Below are 21,427 nucleotides of genomic sequence, written 5' to 3'. Positions count from 1 at the left end.
GCCTTGGAAAACTACAACTCCCAAGGCTCCACAGCACTGGACCATGGCATGATGAAATGGATGAATTTAAAGTGTATTAATTCAGCAGTGTGGACGCTCCCCCAGGTCAAGGCAAACTTTCTTTGCACTTGCTGGAATTTCTCTGCCTTGCTGCCTCTTCCCCATTGGGAAAAGTTTTTTTTTTCCTCCAGGAGGAAAAGGGTTAAACTTCAGTCTCCGCGCCTGCGCAGTTCAGTCCACCGCCTCTTGCAGAGAGGCTTCTTTTAGGCGCGACGCGGTGGTGATGGTGCGCAGGCGCAGTTGGAGCGCGCGTGCTTCCATGGGCTTTAAAAAGAGCGCGTGTCCCGCAGGCGACGCGCATGCGTACTGGGGCTTTCTGAAAGCAGGTGAGGAGGTTGCTTCGCGCTCAAGCAAGACCTTTGAGGGAAAAATAAAATTAATTTTAATTTCTAAAGTTCATTTACAAAGGGAATATTTGGAATATAAAGTTCATTTACAAAGGTGGGTGGGTGGGAAGGATAAAGGTTGAGAGTTTCCCCTTTTAGCAGTTTTGTTTGTTTTGTGATAGAATGAAATAGTTGTTAAAATATTATTATTTTGGTTTTTCAATAAAATAGAATGAAGGAGTTGTTAAATTATTATAATTTTGGGATAAAACGGAGTAAAATATTGGTTGAAATACCTTTATTTTGAGATAAAATAGAATAAAAGAGTTCTTAAATTATTATAATTTTGGGATAAAACAGAGTAAAATATTGGTTGAAATATCTTTATTTTGAGATAAAATAGAATAAAAGAGTTCTTAAATTATTATAATTTTGGGATAAAACAGAGTAAAATATTGGTTGAAATATCTTTATTTTGAGATAAAATAGAATAAAAGAGTTCTTAAATTATTATAATTTTGAGATGAAACAGAGTACAATATTGGTTGAAATATCTTTATTTTGAGATAAAATAGAATAAAAGAGTTCTTAAATTATTATAATTTTGAGATGAAACAGAGTAAAATATTGGTTGAAATACCTTTATTTTGAGATAAAATAGAATAAAAGAGTTCTTAAATTATTATAATTTTGGGATAAAACAGAGTAAAATATTGGTTGAAATATCTTTATTTTGAGATAAAATAGAATAAAAGAGTTCTTAAATTATTATAATTTTGAGATGAAACTGAGTAAAATATTGGTTGAAATACCTTTATTTTGAGATAAAATAGAATAAAAGAGTTCTTAAATTATTATAATTTTGAGATGAAACAGAGTAAAATATTGGTTGAAATATCTTTATTTTGAGATAAAATAGAATAAAAGAGTTCTTAAATTATTATAATTTTGAGATGAAACAGAGTAAAATATTGGTTGAAATACCTTTATTTTGAGATAAAGTAGAATAAAAGAGTTCTTAAATTATTATAATTTTGGGATAAAACAGTAAAATATTGGTTGAAATATCTTTATTTTGAGATAAAATAGAATAAAAGAGTTCTTAAATTATTATAATTTTGAGATGAAACAGAGTAAAATATTGGTTGAAATACCTTTATTTTGAGATAAAGTAGAATAAAAGAGTTCTTAAATTATTATAATTTTGGGATAAAACAGTAAAATATTGGTTGAAATATCTTTATTTTGAGATAAAATAGAATAAAAGAGTTCTTAAATTATTATAATTTTGAGATGAAACAGAGTAAAATATTGGTTGAAATACCTTTATTTTGAGATAAAGTAGAATAAAAGAGTTGTTAAATTATAATTTTGGGATAAAACAGAGTAAAATCTTGGTTGAAATATCTTTATTTTGAGATAAAATAGAATAAAAGAGTTGTTACAGTATTCTCTTTAAAAATAGACTTACTGTATTATTATAATCTCCCCATTAATTTAATTACTTTAAAAATTATCTTGCATATTTTGGAGGCTTGCGATAGACCAGTTAATTGTTTCCCTTTGCTCTTATTTTAATACTTTTTTTGTGACTCATGAGTCACAAAAAACATTAAAATAATATATATAAAATTTTATATATATATATATATATATATATTATATATATATATATAATTTATATCCTGTCTTTCTCACCCCGAAGGAGTCTCAGAGCTGTTACAAATTATATGTACATACAATATATTATATTATTAGCATAGCACAATATCAGCATTGTATATTACTATATGGTACTATACCACTATACTGTAATATTATTAGTAATATAACATGTAATAATTAATATTATACTGTATTATTATTATACTGTATTACATTATAATATCAATATGATATTTATATATATATCAATATATTTATATACAATAGACCAGTTAATTGTTTCCCTTTGCTCTTATTTTAATGTTTTTGTGTGACTCATATATATGTATGTATGTATATATATATATATATATGAGTCACAAAAAACATTAAAATAATATATATAAAATAATATTTTATATATATATATATAAAAAAAATTATATCCTGTTTTTCTCACCTCGAAGAGTGTTTACAAATTATACGTACATACAATATATTGTATTATTAGCATAGCACAGTATCAGCATTGTATATTACTATATTGTACTATACCACTATACTGTAATATTATTAGTAATATAACATGTAATAATTAATATTATATTTTATTATTATTATACTGTATTACATTACAATATCAATATGATATTTATATATATCAATGTGATATTTATATATATCAATATGATATTTATATACAATAGTCCAGTTAATTGTTTCCCTTTGCTCTTATTTTAATGTTTTTTTGTGACTCATCTATATATATAAAAGGATAAAGTTGCGGGCGCAGTGACTATAACAACAAAACTAAACATCCCACAAATACGAAACTTGGCAACACAATGCAAAAGCCTTGCCGTCCGGTTACAACAACACAACCACACCACAAAACCACAATCCGGACCCACAAAACTCACAACAACACATCATGACTATAACAACACAACTAAATGCCCTAGAAATACAAAACTTGGCAACACAACACAAAATCCTTGCCTCCTGGTTGTAACAACACAACCACACCACAAAACCACAATCCGGACCCATAAAACTCACAACAATACATCATGACTATAACAACACAACTAAACGCCCCAGAAATACAAAACTTGACAACACAACGCAAAAGCCTTGCCTCCTGGTTGTAACAACACAACCACACCACAATCCGGATGCACAAAACTCACAACAAAGCATTGTGACTATAACAACACAACTAAACGCCCCAGAAATTTGAAACTTGGCACACAACTAAATGCCCCAGAAATACAAAACTTGACCACACAACGCAAAAGCCTTGCCTCCCGATTGTAACAACACAATCACACCACAAAACACAATCCGGACCCACAAAACTGAAAAATTGAACAAGGTAACAGACTTCAAATACTACTACTAATGTGAGTATAAAGAAGGGTGGAGGTCACAGCATAAATACAACCTAATGTAGACTGACCAACACCACCAGACTAAGCCACAGCAACGCGTGGCCGGGCACAGCTAGTGTGTGTGTGTGTGTGTGTGTGTGTGTGTGTATATATTATTCAATATATTATAATATAATATAATATAATATATTTTATATATGTTACTTACTAGCTTATGGACCCGGCGGTGCCCGGATTATTAAAAAAAAAGCATTGTTTTTTGATTAGGTAATATCATTTAAGTTTAGATCCATCATTGGCAGGATAAGGGTGAACTACAACTCCCAGATTCCTGAGGCAATCACCCGCAAACCCTGAAGTAGTCGCAGTTGGCCATGTTGGGTCTGTGTGCCAAGTTTGGCCCAGATCTCACACTTACTGGGTTCAGTGCTCTCTGGATAAGGGAGAACTACAACTCCCAAAACCAAGGTCAATTCCTACCAACCCATTAAGAATGTTCAGTTGGTCATTGGGCTTCTCTGTTAGGAATTGTGGGAGTTGAAGTCCAAAACACCTGGATGGCTGAAGTTTGCCCATGCCTGCCTTCAAGGGTGATGCTTTGACTTTTGGGGTCTCCATGCTGCCTGCAGGCCATGTGTTGTCCACACTGGGCTGAAAAGCTCTTTTCTTTCAATCCAGGGAGGATTGTTGAGATCTTGCAGGTGTCAACCAATAGCATCAGGAGATTGGCCATGGAAAGCCCTTGGAATTTCATCCCAAGAGAGATCCTCTCCTACATTTTCTCCTTCCTGCCCGTCAGAAACAGGATCCTCAGCTCCTATGTCTGCCAGGACTGGGCCGACGCGGTTTCTGCCTCTTCCGTCTGGAGTTTCACAGAAATCCGGTAAGGAGACCCTTCCTGTTCTGAAATTACCCAGATTTGTTTGTTTTTAAGAAAAGCATGACAGATTAGAGATCATCACCTTTTAGAAAATGATACAGTAGAGTCTTGCTTATCCAATATAAATGGGCCAGCAGAACTTTAGATAAGCGAACATTTAATACTAAAAGGCAGACTGCGTTGGATAATACAGAACGTAGGCTAAGTGAAGGTTGGATGAGTGAGAAACTACTGTATTCATAATCCAGTTCTTTACTGCTGGCAGGTGGTACTTGAGGCATAAGTTCTAATGAATCATTTGGGCCACATAGTTGTGCCTCTGTTTGTAGTCTGTCTGTGCAATTTTCTTACAGCAGCTGAGGAGATGATCAATGGTTTCGTCAGCTTCCTTGCACAGTCTGCATTTTGGGTCATCAGCTGATTTTTCAATCTTGGCCTGAATTGCCTTTGTCCTGATGGCTTGCTCCTGGGCTGCAAGGATCAGGCCTTCTGTCTCCTTCTTCAGGGTCCCATTCGTGAGCCAGAGCCAGGTCTTCTCCTTATCAGCTTTTCCTTCAATTTTGTCAAGGAACTTTCCATGCAATGTTTTGTTGTGCCAGCTGTCAGCTCTAGTTTGTAGTGCAGTTTTCTTATACTGGTTTTTTGTCTGCTGTGCTTTGAGGAGTTTCTGATTTTTGACTTCAATCAAAGCAGGTTCTTCGCTTTGCTTTACATCTTCTGCCAGGGCATGTTCTTCTTCTTTGACTGCTTGTTTTACTTGCAAGAGTTCTCTGCCCCCTGATCTTCTAGGCAGATATAGCCGGTCAACATCACTGCGAGGGTGCAGTGAATGATGAATGGTCATGAGTTTTCTTGTTTTTCTGTCCAGATTGTCCAGTTGTTGCTATTATTATTATTATTATTATTATTATTATTATTATTATTATTATTATTTTATTATTATTATGACCCAGCAAACAAGATAGATATGCTGGATTTCATACTCTGTTTCCCCAAAAATAAGACAGTGACTTATATTTTTTTTGCTCCCAAAGATGTGCTAGGTCTTATTTTCAGGGGATGTCTTATTTTTCCATTAAGAAGAATTCACTTTTATTGTTGAACAAAAAAATCAACATTTATTATATACTGTGCAGTAGTTGTCATCACAAACCAGCATAACCAGACAAACTCTGAATCCTATCAAGAATTTCTTGTTACTACCATTATTTCCATGTACAACTGGTATGTACATTTACCAATCCTACATGCTCTGGTGTTTTGTTTGGCGGGCGCCGGGCATGCTTCCAAACAAAAACTTTGCTAGGTCTTACATTTGGGGGAGGACTTATATTTAGCAACTCAGGAAAACCTCTACTAGGTCTTATTTTCTGGGGATGTCTTTTTTAGGGGAAACAGGGTATCACAAAATCACAAGTCGAACACTTCCCAAGTGTCTAGGACTGTGTGATGTATTTTTGGATGATGCGTGCAGATCCCAGCAGGGTGGCCTTTTGCAGTTGGCAGATCGTAATTTTGTCAATGTCTATTGTTTCCAAATGCCAGCTGAGATCTTTTGGCACGGCACCCAGTGTGCCGATCACCATCGGGACCACCTGCACTGGTTTCTGCCAGAGTCTTTGAAGTTCAATCTTGAGGTCCTTATTATTATTATTATTATTATTATTATTATTATTATTTGAAACACAACGAGTCCACAGCAGACACTCTGCTGGCTGTTGTATTGGATCACACGTTGGATCACACGTTGGACACTATTATTATTATTATTATTATTATTATTTATATTCTTCAACTTTTCCACTCAGGACCCCTGGGAGGGGGTCTCTTCCAAGCCTGTGATTCTGTGTTTATACGATCCAATCTTCTTTCAGTTTTGAGGAGGACTCGCTGGAGATGAGCCAAGACATGCTGGTGAGGATTCTCCCATATGTGAAGCACATCCGGTCCTTGAAGATCATGTTCGATCAGAGCCGAGAGGAAAACCGGAAGAGCACCTGTGACCTCTTTGACATGTTGACTAAGCAGAAGTGCTGGCTGCGGGCTCTGTGGGTCATCTGCACGGGGATCAGCCCCTTCTGCTACTCGGGTCAGGACATCTTGCAGAGCATCCGCAGGTTCTGCCAGGAACTGGGAACGGCCAAGATTCAGTCACTCGACGTGAGGCAAATGCCTTTCGCCCTAGACAACATGATGGTGGGACTGATCGCGATAAGCAGCCCGAATTTGCGTGCCCTCCTAATCAACAACCGCGCCCTGGGGTTCATCATGGTGAGACCGGAGACCATTTCAGACATTCTGGGCATTTGCCCCCATCTCTCTATTTTGGGGGTCCCGTATGTCAGCCTGTCCGTGAACGTCTTTCAGGTCATGCTGAATCCGAGCAGGCAGCCCTTCCAGCACTTGCAGATTTACTACAACGGCTTGTTTCCCCGCATCCCCGACGAGATGTGGAGGGCAATGCTGCGGCGGAACCCGCGTTTCCGCGTGGGGCTGGAATTCACGGGCGAGGTTCACCCCACGATGCTGGCCCAGATCCTCAACCCCGTCATCCCCGTGGTCGCTCTGCGCTTCAACGACTTCTCCTGCCTGGTGGAGCAATTGACGCTCGCGGCTCGTAATTACAGCAGGACGTTGTTTGTGCTGGAGCTCTCCACGGCCGCCTCGGACAACCTCAACGCGGCGCTCATTGAACTGGCCAAGCGGTGCGCGAATCTCCGAGAGGTCTACTGTTACTGCCCGGTCTCCTCGGAGGTGAAGATAGCGTTCCTCTCGCATTGCCCAAAACTCAGGAGATACCTCTTGTCAACAGCGAGACAGTTGTGCAACACTCCAACAGCATGCCAGTGATTTGGTCAGCATGCGGATGTGCCCACATGCCTCCAATACAAAGCAAAATGGCCTTTGGAGTAGGAAATGGACAAAAATATATGGCTAAACTGACTGCTAGAATGAGCTGCATCTTTGGAACGATGGGACAAACACTTCTTCAAACGTTCATTGGGGTCACGAAAACAGGAAAGGGAATGGGAACTCCATCTAGACAATGTTGGACTACAACTCCCAGCAGTTTGTCACTATGGGCTGCTGGAACTATCTTTTCTTCAAACCACTGGTACCACGATTGCCAGAGTATGTTGCGTCTTTGGAACAATGAGACAAACACTTCTTCGGGACGTTCATCGGGATCATCGAAGGCTTTCACGGCCTGAATCACTTTAGTGCTGTGGTTTCCAAGCTGTAGCAGCATTTTCTCCTGACGTTTCACCTGCATCTGTAACTGGCATCTTCTGAGGATCCTCTGCAAATGCTAGCCACAAATGCAGGCAAAACATCAGGAGAAAATGCTGCCAGAACATATCCATGGAAACCACATAGCACTGTGTTCGTCAGGATCACTAAAACAGGAGAGGAAATTGGGAGGCCATTCCAGAGGATGTTGGACTACAACTCCCAGCATTCTTCACCATAAGGGTGCTGGAACTTGTAGTCCACCACCACGGGGAGGGCTTCCCGATTCCCATCTTTGCTTTAAACCACTGGTGCAACATGGAGGTGGGAGCACAAAGGAATTGCTGTGGATGATGCAGGTTCTATTTTAAAGTGTTTTTTAATACAGGAGAAGATTTTAATGTTTTCCGACTCTTTTTATAGTTGTAGCCATTCAAGCATTATTGGCAATATTCACAATAAAGGCTCGCTTTTAATAAATATGGATCATTTTACACCTTGGCCTGGTGTTTTTATTAGTCCATACTGAAAGCAAAGTTGTCTTAAAACAGCTTATCTTCCATTCACTTGATCTTGATAGTGGACATTTACTTTCCATTGAGGGTCACTTTCTTATTTAGAAAGTTTATACAGTAGAGTCTCACTTATCCAAGCTAAACGGGCCAGCAGAAGCTTGGATAAGCGAATATGTTGGATAATAAGGAGGGATTAAGGAAAAGCATATTAAACCTGAGAAATCCTGAGATATTCTCTGCCCCAGTGCTAAGCTACTATTTTTAGAAAGAACAGGTCTTTCCCTATTTATGCTCAGCACTGGTTTTAAAGGCAGGTCAGTACTTATGATGGCTTTGTCAGAGTTGGCCTGGCTTGGCCACACAAGCACATCTAAGTTCGTTTTTCTTCAGTCTAGAAGGCAAGAGGCTTCTCAAAATGGAGCCTTCTTTCCCCCGGAAAAGGGGTGGTCTCCAGAACAATAAGATACATTTGCAAGCAGCAAAGACTTTGCTGAGCTGGCTATAAACTCTACTAATAGCTAACCATCAGAGTGCTGCAGAATCTGCAGCAACCCTGGAACAAATGCAAACAGGTGCTATTTCTACAACTATGGGCAGCTTGTAAAATCAAACTCCTGGGAGACGGAACAGGCCCTCTCCCGTGATGTGCTGACCTCTCGGCCTTCTGTGTTTGTGCAAGCAAGGGTATTCTCTTTGCATGAGGCTGCATCTTTATTCACAGCTTTTGTGCGTCCAAATACAGTGAGCTTTCATTCGGGGAGCATTGTTCCCGGCGGTTGGCCATGCCCATGCGATTGTGCTGAGCTTGGAAGGGAGCCAGGCCCTGCCGCTGCTGATGTGACCCTCGTGGGCGGGTGTTTTCTCAGCCCAAATGGCCCTTGCTCCCTCTGACATAGGCAGAAAGAGAGAGGGACGGAGAGAGGGTTGCCGGGCAAAGGGATGGCACTGGTGTAGCCCCAAGATCCCATCGCGATGCAGGATTCCCCCCCTTCGCTGGCCATGGACGGCTACGCCAGCAACGTCCCCGCTTTTCTCACCAAACTCTGGACGTTGGTGGAGGACCCCGACACCAACCATCTCATCTGCTGGAGTATTGTGAGTACAGCTGGATTGGTGCAGAAAAATCATAGAAAGTGACTCTGGACCAATGTGTTGTCGAAGGATTTCATGGCCAGAATCACAAGATGTTGTGTGTTTTCCGGGCTGTTTGGCCATGTGCCAGAAGTATTGTTGAAGGGACCATAAGCCAGAAATTAGTAGACTTTTGCATATATAGCTTTGCCTCTGCTTATATCATATTAGCTTTTATATAGTCAATAAGCTCTTTGTATGAGCCAAAGTAACACAGGACTTGTGCCCCTCCCTTTCTCTTGAGCTGGTACCTTTCTCCAGAAAGTTCCAAGGTCAGAAGAAAGCTCAGAGTCAACAAGTGAGATCACAGACACCACTTGTGCCAAAGAAGTGTGGAGGTGAAGAAGACCCTCAGTAATTGGTCAAGTTTAGATAAGCCGAGATATATATTCTTTGTTTACGACGTCACGCTTCGCGGCAGCCATTTGCAACTACGAACCTTTTGGGGTGTACGGCTGTCCCCTCTTCTCATAGCTATGTGAAAATAAACTTTGCTTTTGTACTCTTACGAGACTGGATTTTCTGCCTCATTGCTTCCTGTGCCAGAACGCCTTTTTAAGATAAATTGTCTTACATTATGCCCTGACATTGTGCCCACATCTATGGCAGGCATCCTCAGAGGTTGTGAGGTATGGGCAAACTTGGGGCCTCACAACCTCTGAGGATTCCTGCCATAGATGTGGGTGAAACGTCAGGAGAGAATACTTCTGGAACATGGCCATACAGCTCAGAAAATACACAACAACCCTGTAACTCTGGATGACAGTACAGTCTCACTTATCCAAGCCTCGCTTATCCAAGTTTCTGGATTATCCAAGCCATTTTTGTAGTCAATGTTTTCAATATACCGTGATATTTTGTTGCTAAATTCGTAAATACAGTAATTACAACATAACATTGCTGTGTATTGAACTGCTTTTTCTGTCAAATTTGTTGTAAAACATGATGTTTTGGTGCTTAATTTGTAAAATCATAACCTAATTTGATGTTTAATAGGCTTTTCCTTAATCCCTCCTTATTATCCAAGATATTCACTTATCCAAGGTTCTGCTGGCCCATTTAGCTTGGATAAGTGAGACTACTGTACAACATAACATTACTGCATATTGAACTACTTTTTCTGTCAAATTTGTTGTATAACTTGATGTTTTGGCACTTAACTTGTAAAATCATAACCTAATTTGATGTTTAATAGGCTTTTCCTTAATTCCTCCTTATTATCCAAGATATTCACTTATCCAAGGTTCTGCTGGCCCGTTTAGCTTGGATAAGTGAGACTACTGTACAACATAACATTACTGCGTATTGAACTACTTTTTCTGTCAAATTTGTTGTATAACTTGATGTTTTGGCGCTTAACTTGTAAAATCATAACCTAATTTGATGTTTAATAGGCTTTTCCTTAATCCCTCCTTATTATCCAAGATATTCACTTATCCAAGGTTCTGCTGGCCCGTTTAGCTTGGATAAGTGAGACTCTACTGTATATATTGTCATGCCCACTGACTGTGCTGGCTGTAAGGTCTTGAAACCAAACTTCAGTTTACTTGTGTGCAAATGGATTTATAACACTGTAGAATTGCAACTGAGAAAGAAGTTGGCAGCAAATGATTTCATAGACATAAGTCTGTATGTCTAGTTTGTGGCTGGTTTTATTTTCTTGGAAGTATGGATCAACACCAAGACTTACACAATGCAACTCTATACCGCTTTAATCAGACCTCCTAACCTGGAATAACCTGGTGTCCAGATCTGGGCACCACAATTCAAGAAAGAGATGCACAAGAAATGTGACCCAAATGGTGAAAAGTCTGCAAACTATGAATCTCTCCAAAGGATTTCAAGGATTTTTAGCTTGGAGAAGAGAAGGCTGAGAAAAAGGAACTTGATACTGAAGACGGAGCAGGCTTGTTTCCTGCTTTTCCAGGATTCAAACAATAGGAAAATATATTCCGTGGGAACAGTAGGAAAGACTTGATAATAAGAATTATTGAATCATGGAATACCTGCCTGTGAGTGTGTTGGAGTCTCTTTTTCCGAAGCTTTTCAACAGAGGCTTGATGGCCATCAGTCGGAAAGGCTTTGGCTACACAAAATTTGAAACATTTTCTGTTCCTGGTTTGAAAGTGTTATTTCCTATTTCATTGTGCAGTCCTTACTTTGAAAATGCAGTAGAATCTCGCTTATCCAACCTTCGCTTATCCAATGTTCTGGATTATCCAACACAGTCTGCCTTTGAGTAGTCAATGTTTTTGTAGTCGATATGTTCAATACATTGCGATGTTTTGGTGCTAAATTCATAAATACAGTAATTACTACATAACGTTACCATGTATTGAACTGCTTTTTTTTTTGTTAATTTATTGTAAAACATGATGTTTTGGTGCTTAATTTGTAAAATCATAACCTAATTTGATGTTTAATAGGCTTTTCCTTAATCCCTCCTTATTATCCAACATATTCGCTTATCCAACATTCTGCCGGCCCGTTTATGTTGGATAAGTGAGACTCTACTGTACATACAATATATTATATTATTAGCATAGTACAATATTAGCATTATATATTACTATATTGAACTATACCACTATACTGTAATATTATTAGTAATGTTACATGTAATATATATACAGTAGAGTCTCACTTATCCAACATAAACGGGCCGGCAGAACGTTGGATAAGCAAATATGTTGGATAATGAGAGATTAAGAAAAAGCCTATTAAACATTAAATTAAGTTATGATTTTACAAATTACGCACCAAAACATCATGTTATACAACAAATTTGACAGATAAAGCAGTTCAATACATGGTAACGTTATGTAGTAATTACTGTATTTATGAATTTAGCACCAAAACATCGCAATGTATTGAAAACATCGACTACAAAAACATTGACTACTAAAAGGCAGACTGCATTGGATAATCCGGAACGTTGGATAAGTGAAGGTTGGATAAGCGAAGGTTGGATAAGCGAGATTCTACTGTAAATTCATAAATATAGTAACTACTACATAACGTTACCATGTATTGAACTGCTTTTTTTGTCCCACGCTGATTCTTGGATGAGAATACTTTTTCATTGCTACCCAACCTGTACATTCCTGTTTGCAAGTAGCATTTATACATATATGTTTAGAATGTTTCCATTCTATGTTTTGTTGAATTTTGCATCCAAACATTCTTAAAAATAGGTTAATGTTTCCGTTGGAAGTGTCAACAGGTTGGTAGGCCAAACACTGTTACGTAGCTCTTTTTGAAACATTTTTATTCGGTGCTTTTGTTTACAGCAGTGAATATTTTTTTTATTTACTTACATTTATATCCTGCCCTTCTCACCCCGAAGGGGACTCAGAGTGGCTTACAAATTATATGTACAGTAGAGTCTCATTTATCCAACACTCACTTATCCAATGTTCTGCATTATCCAATGAATTTTTGTAGTCAATGTTTTCAATATATCGTAATATTTTGGTGCAAAATTCGTAAATACAGTAATTACTACATAGCATTACTGTGTATTAAACTACTTTTTCTGCCAAATTTGTTGTCTAACATGTTTTGGTGCTTAATTTGTAAAGTCATAACCTAATTTGATGTTTAATAGGCTTTTCCTTAATCCCTCCTTATTATCCAACATATTCGCTTATCCAACATTCTGCCGGCCCGTTTATGTTGAATAAGTGAGACTCTACTGTACATACAATATATTACATTATTAGCATAGTACAATATTAGCATTATATATTACTATATTGAACTATACCACTATTACTGTAATATTATTAGTAATGATACATGTAATATATATATACACACACACACACACACACACACATATATATATACCATTAATATTATTATATTGCATTAGTATTATATTGTATTACATTATAATATATTATCAATATTATATGTATATACAATCTATTATATTATTATATATTATTGTATATTATATTGTATGTTATATTGTATAATATACCAAAAAAGCAAGAACATGTTGCTTTCCATAATAGTATGATGTATGAAGGTGGAGAGAGGAGAGACTCTTAGGGTTCATTTGCACTGTAGAATTAATGCAGTTGAACACCAACTTTAATCCATAGCTGAATGCTATGAAATAGTGGGAGTTGTAGTTTTACAAGGTCTTTAGCCTTCTCTATCAGAGAGTGTTGGAACCTTACTGTATGCCAAATCTCAGGATTCCATAGATTTGAGCCATTGCAGTTAAAATGGTGTCAAACTGCATTTAGGTGAATTGTTTAATTTGTTTATTATATCTGAACGTTATGTTGATATTGTTTTTACTTACTGATATTGGTTTTAACTGTCATCTTTTGTTTTTGTTTTGGGCTTGGCCGCATGTTAGCCACTCTGAGTTCCTTCGGGGAGATGGTGGCGGGATAGAAAAATAAAGTATTATTATTATTATTATTATTATTATTATTATTATTATTAATAATAATAATAATTCTTAGGTGTTTTGTAACCTGCAACAACAAGGATTTTGTGTCTAGCATAATAATATAATAGTAACTTTATTTTTATACCCCGCCCCATCTCCCCGAAGGGACTCGGGGCGGCTTACATGGCGCCTTGCCCGATAAAACAATCAAATATCAAAACACAGCAATAAAACAGTTATCCAATAAAAATATCAATTACAGTAAAAACAATCGTTAAAATCAACATAAAACATACGATATTAACACTGGAGACTTTTGGCAGAAAGACACTGGCCAGGAGCAAAAGAATCATTTTGGGAAGTTAAAACGACTGCCTTTTCTGAAATATCAGCTTTCTTGGATATGTAATGACAAACTGTGTTTGAATCCAGTGGAAGCTCCAGAATGGTTATATTTTTTATCATGCAACCAATTAATAGATAGGTTTATGCAAACTTTAGAAATGTAGGACAGAATATAATTTTTGAAATAGACCAGCTAAAAAGGACCTAATCCTGTGCAATCTTTTTTCCTTCTAGAACGGCACCAGCTTCCATGTTTTTGATCAAGGCCGGTTTGCAAAGGAAGTCTTGCCCAAATATTTCAAGCACAACAACATGGCCAGCTTTGTCCGGCAGCTCAATATGTGTAAGTGACTCTTCGATATCGATATATAGATATATAGATGTAGCTTTATATATTTATTTACTACATTTATATCCCGCTCTTCTCACCCCGAAGGGGACTCAGAGCGTCTTACAAATCAAATGAACATACAATATATTATTAGCATAGCACAATATAAGCATTAAATTACTATATTGTACTATATCATTATATGGTAATATTATTAGTAGTACAGTATTTGTGTCGGCTTATACATTATACCCGAGACCTACTTGCTTTTTGGAAAGCCTGCAAAACCTTGCTCTTCCGACAAGCTTTCAATGGGTGAAAAACTCAGGGCTATGTCTGTTTTTATTGTTGCTTTTATTGTTGTTTTTATTGTTTTTATTGTTATTTTAAAGCCAAGTGTATTGTTTTAATCTATTTCTGTAAACCGCTCCGAGCAAAATTGGGAGTAGCGGTATACAAGTTTAATAAAGTAAATAAATAAATAAATAAATAAATTACATTTTAATTATTTTACTCCCTATTTTCATGCATTTGTATTGTTTTCAATTGTATTGTGCCTTATTGATCATTAGCAGAATGTCCTGCAAAAACAAAAGATTTATTGAGTTTAATAATTATTATTTTACCCCCTATTTTAATGCATTTGTATTGTTTTCAATTGCATTGTGCCTTATTGATTATTAGCAGAATGTCCTGCAAAAACAAAAAAAATTATTGAGTTTAATAATAATTATTTTACTCCCTATTTTAATGCATTTGTATTGTTTTCAATTGCATTGTGCCTTATTGATCATTAGCAGAATGTCCTGCAAAAACAAAAGATTTATTGAGTTTAATAATTATTATTTTACTCCCTATTTTAATGCATTTGTATTGTTTTCAATTGCATTGTGCCTTATTGATCATTAGCAGAGTGTCCTGCAAAAACAAAAGATTTATTGAGTTTAATAATTATTATTTTACTCCCTATTTTAATGCATTTGTATTGTTTTCAATTGCATTGTGCCTTATTGATCATTAGCAGAATGTCCTGCAAAAACAAAAGATTTATTGAGTTTAATAATTATTATTTTACTCCCTATTTTAATGCATTTGTATTGTTTTCAATTGCATTGTGCCTTATTGATCGTTAGCAGAATGTCCTGCAAAAACAAAAGATTTATTGAGTTTAATAATTATTAATTTATTCCCTATTTTAATGCATTTGTATTGTTTTCAATTGCATTGTGCCTTACTGATCATTAGCAGAATGTCCTGCAAAAACAAAAGATTTATTGAGTTTAATAATTATTATTTTACTCCCTATTTTAATGCATTTGTATTGTTTTCAATTGCATTGTGCCTTATTGATCGTTAGCAGAATGTCCTGCAAAAACAAAAGATTTATTGAGTTTAATAAATATTTCCCATGTTTTTATGATATGACCAATTAGGAAATGGCATTTATAAGCCAGGAATAAAAATTGTCTTGCGTAGCGTCAGGAAATACCTTATGAACATACAAAGTTCAAGACTTTCATGATATAATCTGCGATTCACATGTTTCCTGCAGTGGAAGTGCTCAAACGTATTGTTCACGTTTTGCATTTTTAGGCGTGTAATGAATGTGCAAATTGCTGCAGCAGTCGTTGTGATTCTCAGTTAATTCTCTCCTTGTTTCTTGTGTTTAGACGGCTTCCGGAAAGTGGTGAATATAGAGCAAGGAGGCCTCGTCAAGCCGGAACGGGACGACACCGAGTTCCAGCACCTCTACTTCCTCCAGGGCCACGAACACCTCTTGGAGCACATCAAGAGGAAGGTGGGATTGTGGTGAATGGAAATGATCTGGCCATCAGCATTGGCGGATCAGATTAGCCCAGGCATGGGCAAACTTTGGCCCTCCAGGTGTTTTGAACTTCAACTCCCACAATTCCTAACAGCCCATGCCTGGATTAGCAAAACCCATGCAAACGTTTCCTAACTAGAGTTATTGGTTACCATATATACTCGATTATAAGCCGGGTACTCACGCTTTATTTATATATATATATATATATATATACACTAGCTGTGCCCGGCCACACGTTGCTGTGGTGAAGTATGGTGGTTTGGGAAATAAACGTATTGAGGAATTGGTGGTAGTTAAGGTTAAAGGGTAAAGGTTTTCCCCTGACATTAAGTCCATTATAAATGGGTTATATAGCTGTGTGGAAGGGCCTTGAGTCTACACTGCCATATAATCCAGTTAAAATCAGATAAACTCGGGGCTATGTCTGTTTTTATTGTTGCTTTTATTGTTGTTTTTATTGTTTTTATTGTTATTTTAAAGCCAAGTGTATTGCTTTAATCTATTTTTGTAAACCGCTCCGAGCCAAACTGGGAGTAGCGGTATATAAGTTTAATAATAATCTATATATATAAAAGAGTGATGGCATCACGCCGACCGACAAAACAACAAAACTACAGGCCCCCCAACCTCGAAATTTGACAACACAACCCATCATCCATGCCTCTAGGTTGATACAACAAAAAGAAAAGAAAAATAAAGTCCTAATTAGAGGGAGAAGAATAATTGCTTTTATCCAATTGCTGCCAGTTAGAAGGCTAAGCTCCTCCAACTTGGTCTCCTAGCAACCCAATAAAAATAATAAAAAACACTAAAAAATAATTAAAAACACTAAAAGATTAATACAATAAAATACTATAATAACAGAAAATAACTAAAAATAATATAAGAAAATAATAAAATATAATAAATAAAAAGATAACTTACAATAAAATTAATTAAAAAATACAAATTACGTCAAATAAAAATTACACAACAATTTTTAACCAATACCACCACCACTTTGCTACAGCAACGCGTGGCCGGGCACAGCTAGTAAATAATAAAATAATAAAAAAAAATAATCTGTATTTTATAGGCAGTGTGGAAGAGGCCTAAGTGAGGCCTAACTCTGCCTGTCCCCTGGGCTGAGTGGGTTGCTAGGAGACCAAGTGGGCGGAGCTTAGCCTTCTAACTGGCAGCAATTGGATAAAAACAATTATTCCTCTCCCTCTAATTAGGACTTTATTTTTCTTTCCTTTTTGTTGTATGAATTTAGAGGCATGGATGAGGGGTTGTGCTGCCGAGTTTAGTGTTTCTGAGATGTGTAGTTTTGTTGTTTTGTCCTAGGCCGAAATTTCGTTACCCTTTTATACATATAGATTGAAAACATTGACTACAAAAATGGCTTGGATTATCCAGAGGCTTGGATAAGCGAGGCTTGGATAAGTGAGACTCTACTGTATATATATATATATATATATATATATATATATATATATATATATATATAAAATTTATTCAGCATCATCTCCCCACCGTTAACCTTTCTTGTCCTCCTGTTTCTCCAGGTTTCGGTTGTGAAAAGCGAAGAAACCAAGATGCGCCAGGAAGATCTCAGCAGGTTGCTGTACGAAATCCAGGTCCTCCGGAGCCAGCAAGAGACGGTCGAGTGCCAGGTGCAGGACATGAAACAGTTACGTGAGATTATTATCCATTTACTTTATTAATTTCCTTATATTCTTATCCTGACTTTTTTAAAGAGTAATTTTCAAAAGGTAAAGCAGCAACAACAGCCGTAGCAGCCGCAGCAGTTCAGCAGATCAGAAGCTTCCAGTACCGGCAGTAGAGCCACTCCGCTCCAAGCAATACAGGAACAGAGCCAAACGTTAGAAGTTATAAAACACTTTATTCAAAGAACAACGTAACTAGATACCATAGGAAAGTTAACACAGAGCTTAGCTATCTAACTAACTAACTCACTGAAGCAGACATCTTGTCTCTCTCCATGTTCATAGGAGAAGAACGAAATGCCATATCCCTGAGAAGTATCAGTCTAACCAGAAAGGGGATAGAAGGAGACAAAGGAAGATAGATAGACAGAGATTCCAATGCAGGAAAGGCTTTTCCCTAGAATTAACCCTTTCTAAGTCCTCAGTGAGGACTACAAACTTGTGCATGATGTGATTGAGTTCCAACAAATTTCTCCCAATATAGGTTCTCAGGGCATTGAAACCAGGAGCATCATAACTGTCCCATTCTCTTAATGCCCAAGACACATTTCCTTATTGTTGCCTTTTCCCTGATATCTGCTGGGGTTTGCTTTTTGGACCCCCGTGGATACCGAAATTCGTGGATACGCAAGTCCCAATTGAGATAGTCCCATTGCATACCATTTCTTGGCCTAAAATCATGGCAAACCTACTCAACACCCCGGAAGGCATTGGAGGCTGAAGCATTTTGGGTTGCTTTGAGTTTTCCGGGCTGTATGGCCATGTTCCAGAAGCATTCTCTCCTGACATTTCGCCCACATCTATGGCAAGCATCCTCAGAGGTTGTGAGGTCTGTTGGAAACTAGGCAAGTGGGGTTTACATATCTATGGAAAGTCCAGGGTATAAGAAAAAACTCCTGTCTGCTTGTGAATGTATTAATTGGCCACATTGATTAGCATTGAAAAGCCTTACAGCTTCAAAGCCTGGCTGATTCCTGCCAGGGGGAATCCTTTGTTGGGAGGTGTTAGCCACCCCCGAGTGTTTCATGCCTGGAATTCCCCTGTGTTCTAAGTGTTGTTCTTTATTTACTGTCCTGACTTTAGAGTTTTTTAAATACATGACCATACAGCCTAAAAAACCCACAGCAATCCAGTGACTCCAGCCATGAAAGCCTTCGACAACACACTGAAGCATTTTATTTCATTTTTAGCAAAAGTAGTAGTTGTTGTCATAAAATATTACTTTATTATTATTATTCTATTATAATTACATTATTATTTTAATATCATCATCATCATCATCTTGCCTCTCTTCCCATAAGAACTCAAGGTGGATTACAGCCTCACAATCTAATAATTTAATACAAAACACATTATAATTTAATATTATTGGGTGGATATATTATTGGTGTCGCAGCGGGTTAAACCACCGAGCTGCTGAACTTGCGGACCGAAAGGGCGGCGGTTCGAATACAGGGAGCGGAGAGAGCTCCCGCTATTAGCCCCAGCTTCTGCCAATCTAGTTGTTCAAAAACATGCAAATGTGAGTAGATGAATAGGTACTGCTCCGGCGGGAAGGTAACGGCGCTTCATGCAGTCATGCCAGTGGCCACATGACCTTGGAGGTGTCTATGGACAACGCCGGCTCTTCGGCTTAGAAATGGAGATGAGCACCAACCCACGGAGTCGGACACGAGTGGACTTAATGTCAGGGGAAAACCTTTACCTATAACTAAAGTTGAAATATAATTACGGTAAAATACAATCGCCCTCCGCAGTTAGTTACGGGCTGCAGGATCATAGCTCTTCACCCATGAGCCTTCCACAGTTGCGCACACCCCAATCTAGTAAACTGAATACAACCATGTAAGCAAGAATATCTTTGTTTGTAATGGCTGTGACCTCTCTTTTGTTCTGCCAATTACTCGGCTCAGAGCCATTTTCAGTACCGTATGTTTCTTTTGTGCCAAGCTTTGATTTGTGAGTCCTGGGGATCAGCTGAAAAAATAAGGTCGATCCCACAAGTGTGCGATTTATTCTGTGCCTGCCGCCTCGCTCTCTCTGTTCTACAAGGTTTCCCATCACTTTGCTGGATTAATTCTGCCTTGCAAAAGTAGACTGGATGTGATTAAGTTTTTAATAGTTTGGACTTTTAATCCTACTTTAATGTTTGCATGGGTTTTTTTTAGGTTTTAAATTATGTTGTGTATTGTGTGTGTTAGCAGCTTTGGGTAACTTTTTAGAAAGATAACGCAGGATAGAGTAATAATAATAATAATAAAAGTTGGAATTTAATATTAATTAATAATAGTCCATTAATAAATTAATTTAAAAGCAATTGTTAATTAACTAAAAATTAATAGTTAATTAATTAAAAATTAATAGTTAATTCATAGTTAATTAACAGTTAATTAATTAATCATTGCTTGTCAAACAATTAATAGTTATTAATAGTTTAATAATTATTAAATAATAGTCATTAATTTAAAAGCAATAGTTAATAAATTAACAATTAATAGTCAATTAATAGTTAATTAATAAATAATTGTCAATTGATTAATAGTTAATTAATTATTAATAAGTAATTACTTTTTACATCATTATTAAATAATAGTCATTTAATTAATTTCAAAGCAACTATTAAAATTAATAGTTTATTAATTATCAGTAGTTAACTAATAGTTAGTTAGTTAATAGTTAATTAATCAATCGTTATTCATTAAATAGTAAGTAATTGTCAATTAATTATAGTTAATTAATAATTAATAAGTAATTATTTATTACAGGATTATTAAATAATAATCATTTAATTAACTTAAAATCAACTATTAAAATGAATAGTTAATATCAATAATTGATTGATTAATAATTAATAGTTAGTTAATAATATTAATTAATTAATTAATTAATAGTTATTAATAATTGGTAAGTAATTAATTTTTATGACACTACCCTCAGTGAATTTTGGTGTGGGGTTTTCCTTCTGGAAATTGGGGACTCAGCTTGCATTTCTGCATTTGTTTCAGGCAGAATGAAGTCTTGTGGAGAGAAGTCGTGTGTCTCAGGCAGAGTCATTTGCAGCACCAGAAAGTCATCAATAAGGTAAGGCATGGAGATCTACACTGATGAGTTAATGCAGTTTAATTGCCGTGGCTCCATGCTATGGATTAATGAGAATTGTAGTTTGGTGAGGCACCAGAACTCGTTGGCAAAGAAGGATAAAATGACAAACCACATGGGTTCTGCAGCATTGAGTCACACCAACTAAAGTGGTATCAAAAGTGCATTAGATGCACCGTACGGATTCCTAGCTAACTTGATAAGCGTTATGGTAGAAGGCAATCAGATGGGAATACTATTATAGAGTATCATATTATATTAATTATATTATATTATATTAATGCTAATATAGAGGGACCCATTTAACATTAGTCAGTGTTTGTTTGTGTATGTATTTGTGAATAACCCTATTACTGATGGTTCTAGCATGTCCCTGTTGACTTGGCCCTCCACATGGGAATGTTATTACAGAGTATTATGTATTATTATTTATTGTATGACACAGCAAGCAAGATAGATATGCTGGATTTCATATCACAAAATCACAAGTCGAACCCTTCCCAAGTGTCTAGGACTGTGTGATGTATTT

The 21,427-nt window shown here is 36.7% G+C and overlaps 2 protein-coding genes across 2 annotated transcripts in view; both read left to right on the top strand.

Moving 5' to 3' along the window:
* Positions 1–265: 265 nt before the first annotated feature.
* Positions 266–8,026, top strand: LOC103278990 (F-box/LRR-repeat protein 8). The gene is made up of 3 exons (XM_008111731.2): positions 266–386; positions 4,100–4,304; positions 6,176–8,026. The coding sequence occupies exons 1-3, from the start codon at positions 284–286 to the stop codon at positions 7,149–7,151; spliced, it is 1,284 nt and encodes a 427-aa protein (XP_008109938.2). The 5' UTR covers positions 266–283; the 3' UTR covers positions 7,152–8,026.
* A 778-nt stretch (positions 8,027–8,804) lies between these two features.
* Positions 8,805–21,427, top strand: part of hsf4 (heat shock transcription factor 4) — a 28,858-nt gene continuing 16,235 nt past the window's right edge. The window contains exons 1-5 of the mRNA XM_062961593.1: positions 8,805–9,142; positions 14,166–14,274; positions 15,933–16,060; positions 17,638–17,762; positions 20,805–20,880. Coding sequence (XP_062817663.1) covers positions 9,020–9,142; positions 14,166–14,274; positions 15,933–16,060; positions 17,638–17,762; positions 20,805–20,880 — 561 coding nt within the window. The 5' untranslated portion in view covers positions 8,805–9,019. The remainder of the gene's footprint in view (positions 9,143–14,165; positions 14,275–15,932; positions 16,061–17,637; positions 17,763–20,804; positions 20,881–21,427) is intronic.

The sequence above is a fragment of the Anolis carolinensis genome, unplaced genomic scaffold (genome assembly GCF_035594765.1).
Source record: "Anolis carolinensis isolate JA03-04 unplaced genomic scaffold, rAnoCar3.1.pri scaffold_9, whole genome shotgun sequence".
Taxonomy (NCBI): Eukaryota; Metazoa; Chordata; class Lepidosauria; order Squamata; family Dactyloidae; genus Anolis; species Anolis carolinensis.
The sequence above is the reverse complement of the archived record's forward strand: the minus strand, read 5'-3'. Positions and strand labels throughout refer to the sequence as shown.

What these genes read in the sequence shown, in the direction of transcription:
- LOC103278990 (XM_008111731.2), top strand. Translation starts at nt 284, where the DNA reads ATGGTGCGCAGGCGCAGTTGGAGCGCGCGTGCTTCCATGGGCTTTAAA. An exon ending in CTGGGGCTTTCTGAAAGCAG is followed by an intron (nt 387 to 4,099) that starts GTGAGGAGGTTG and finishes CTTTCAATCCAG; the next exon opens with GGAGGATTGTTGAGATCTTG. An exon ending in TGGAGTTTCACAGAAATCCG is followed by an intron (nt 4,305 to 6,175) that starts GTAAGGAGACCC and finishes ATCTTCTTTCAG; the next exon opens with TTTTGAGGAGGACTCGCTGG.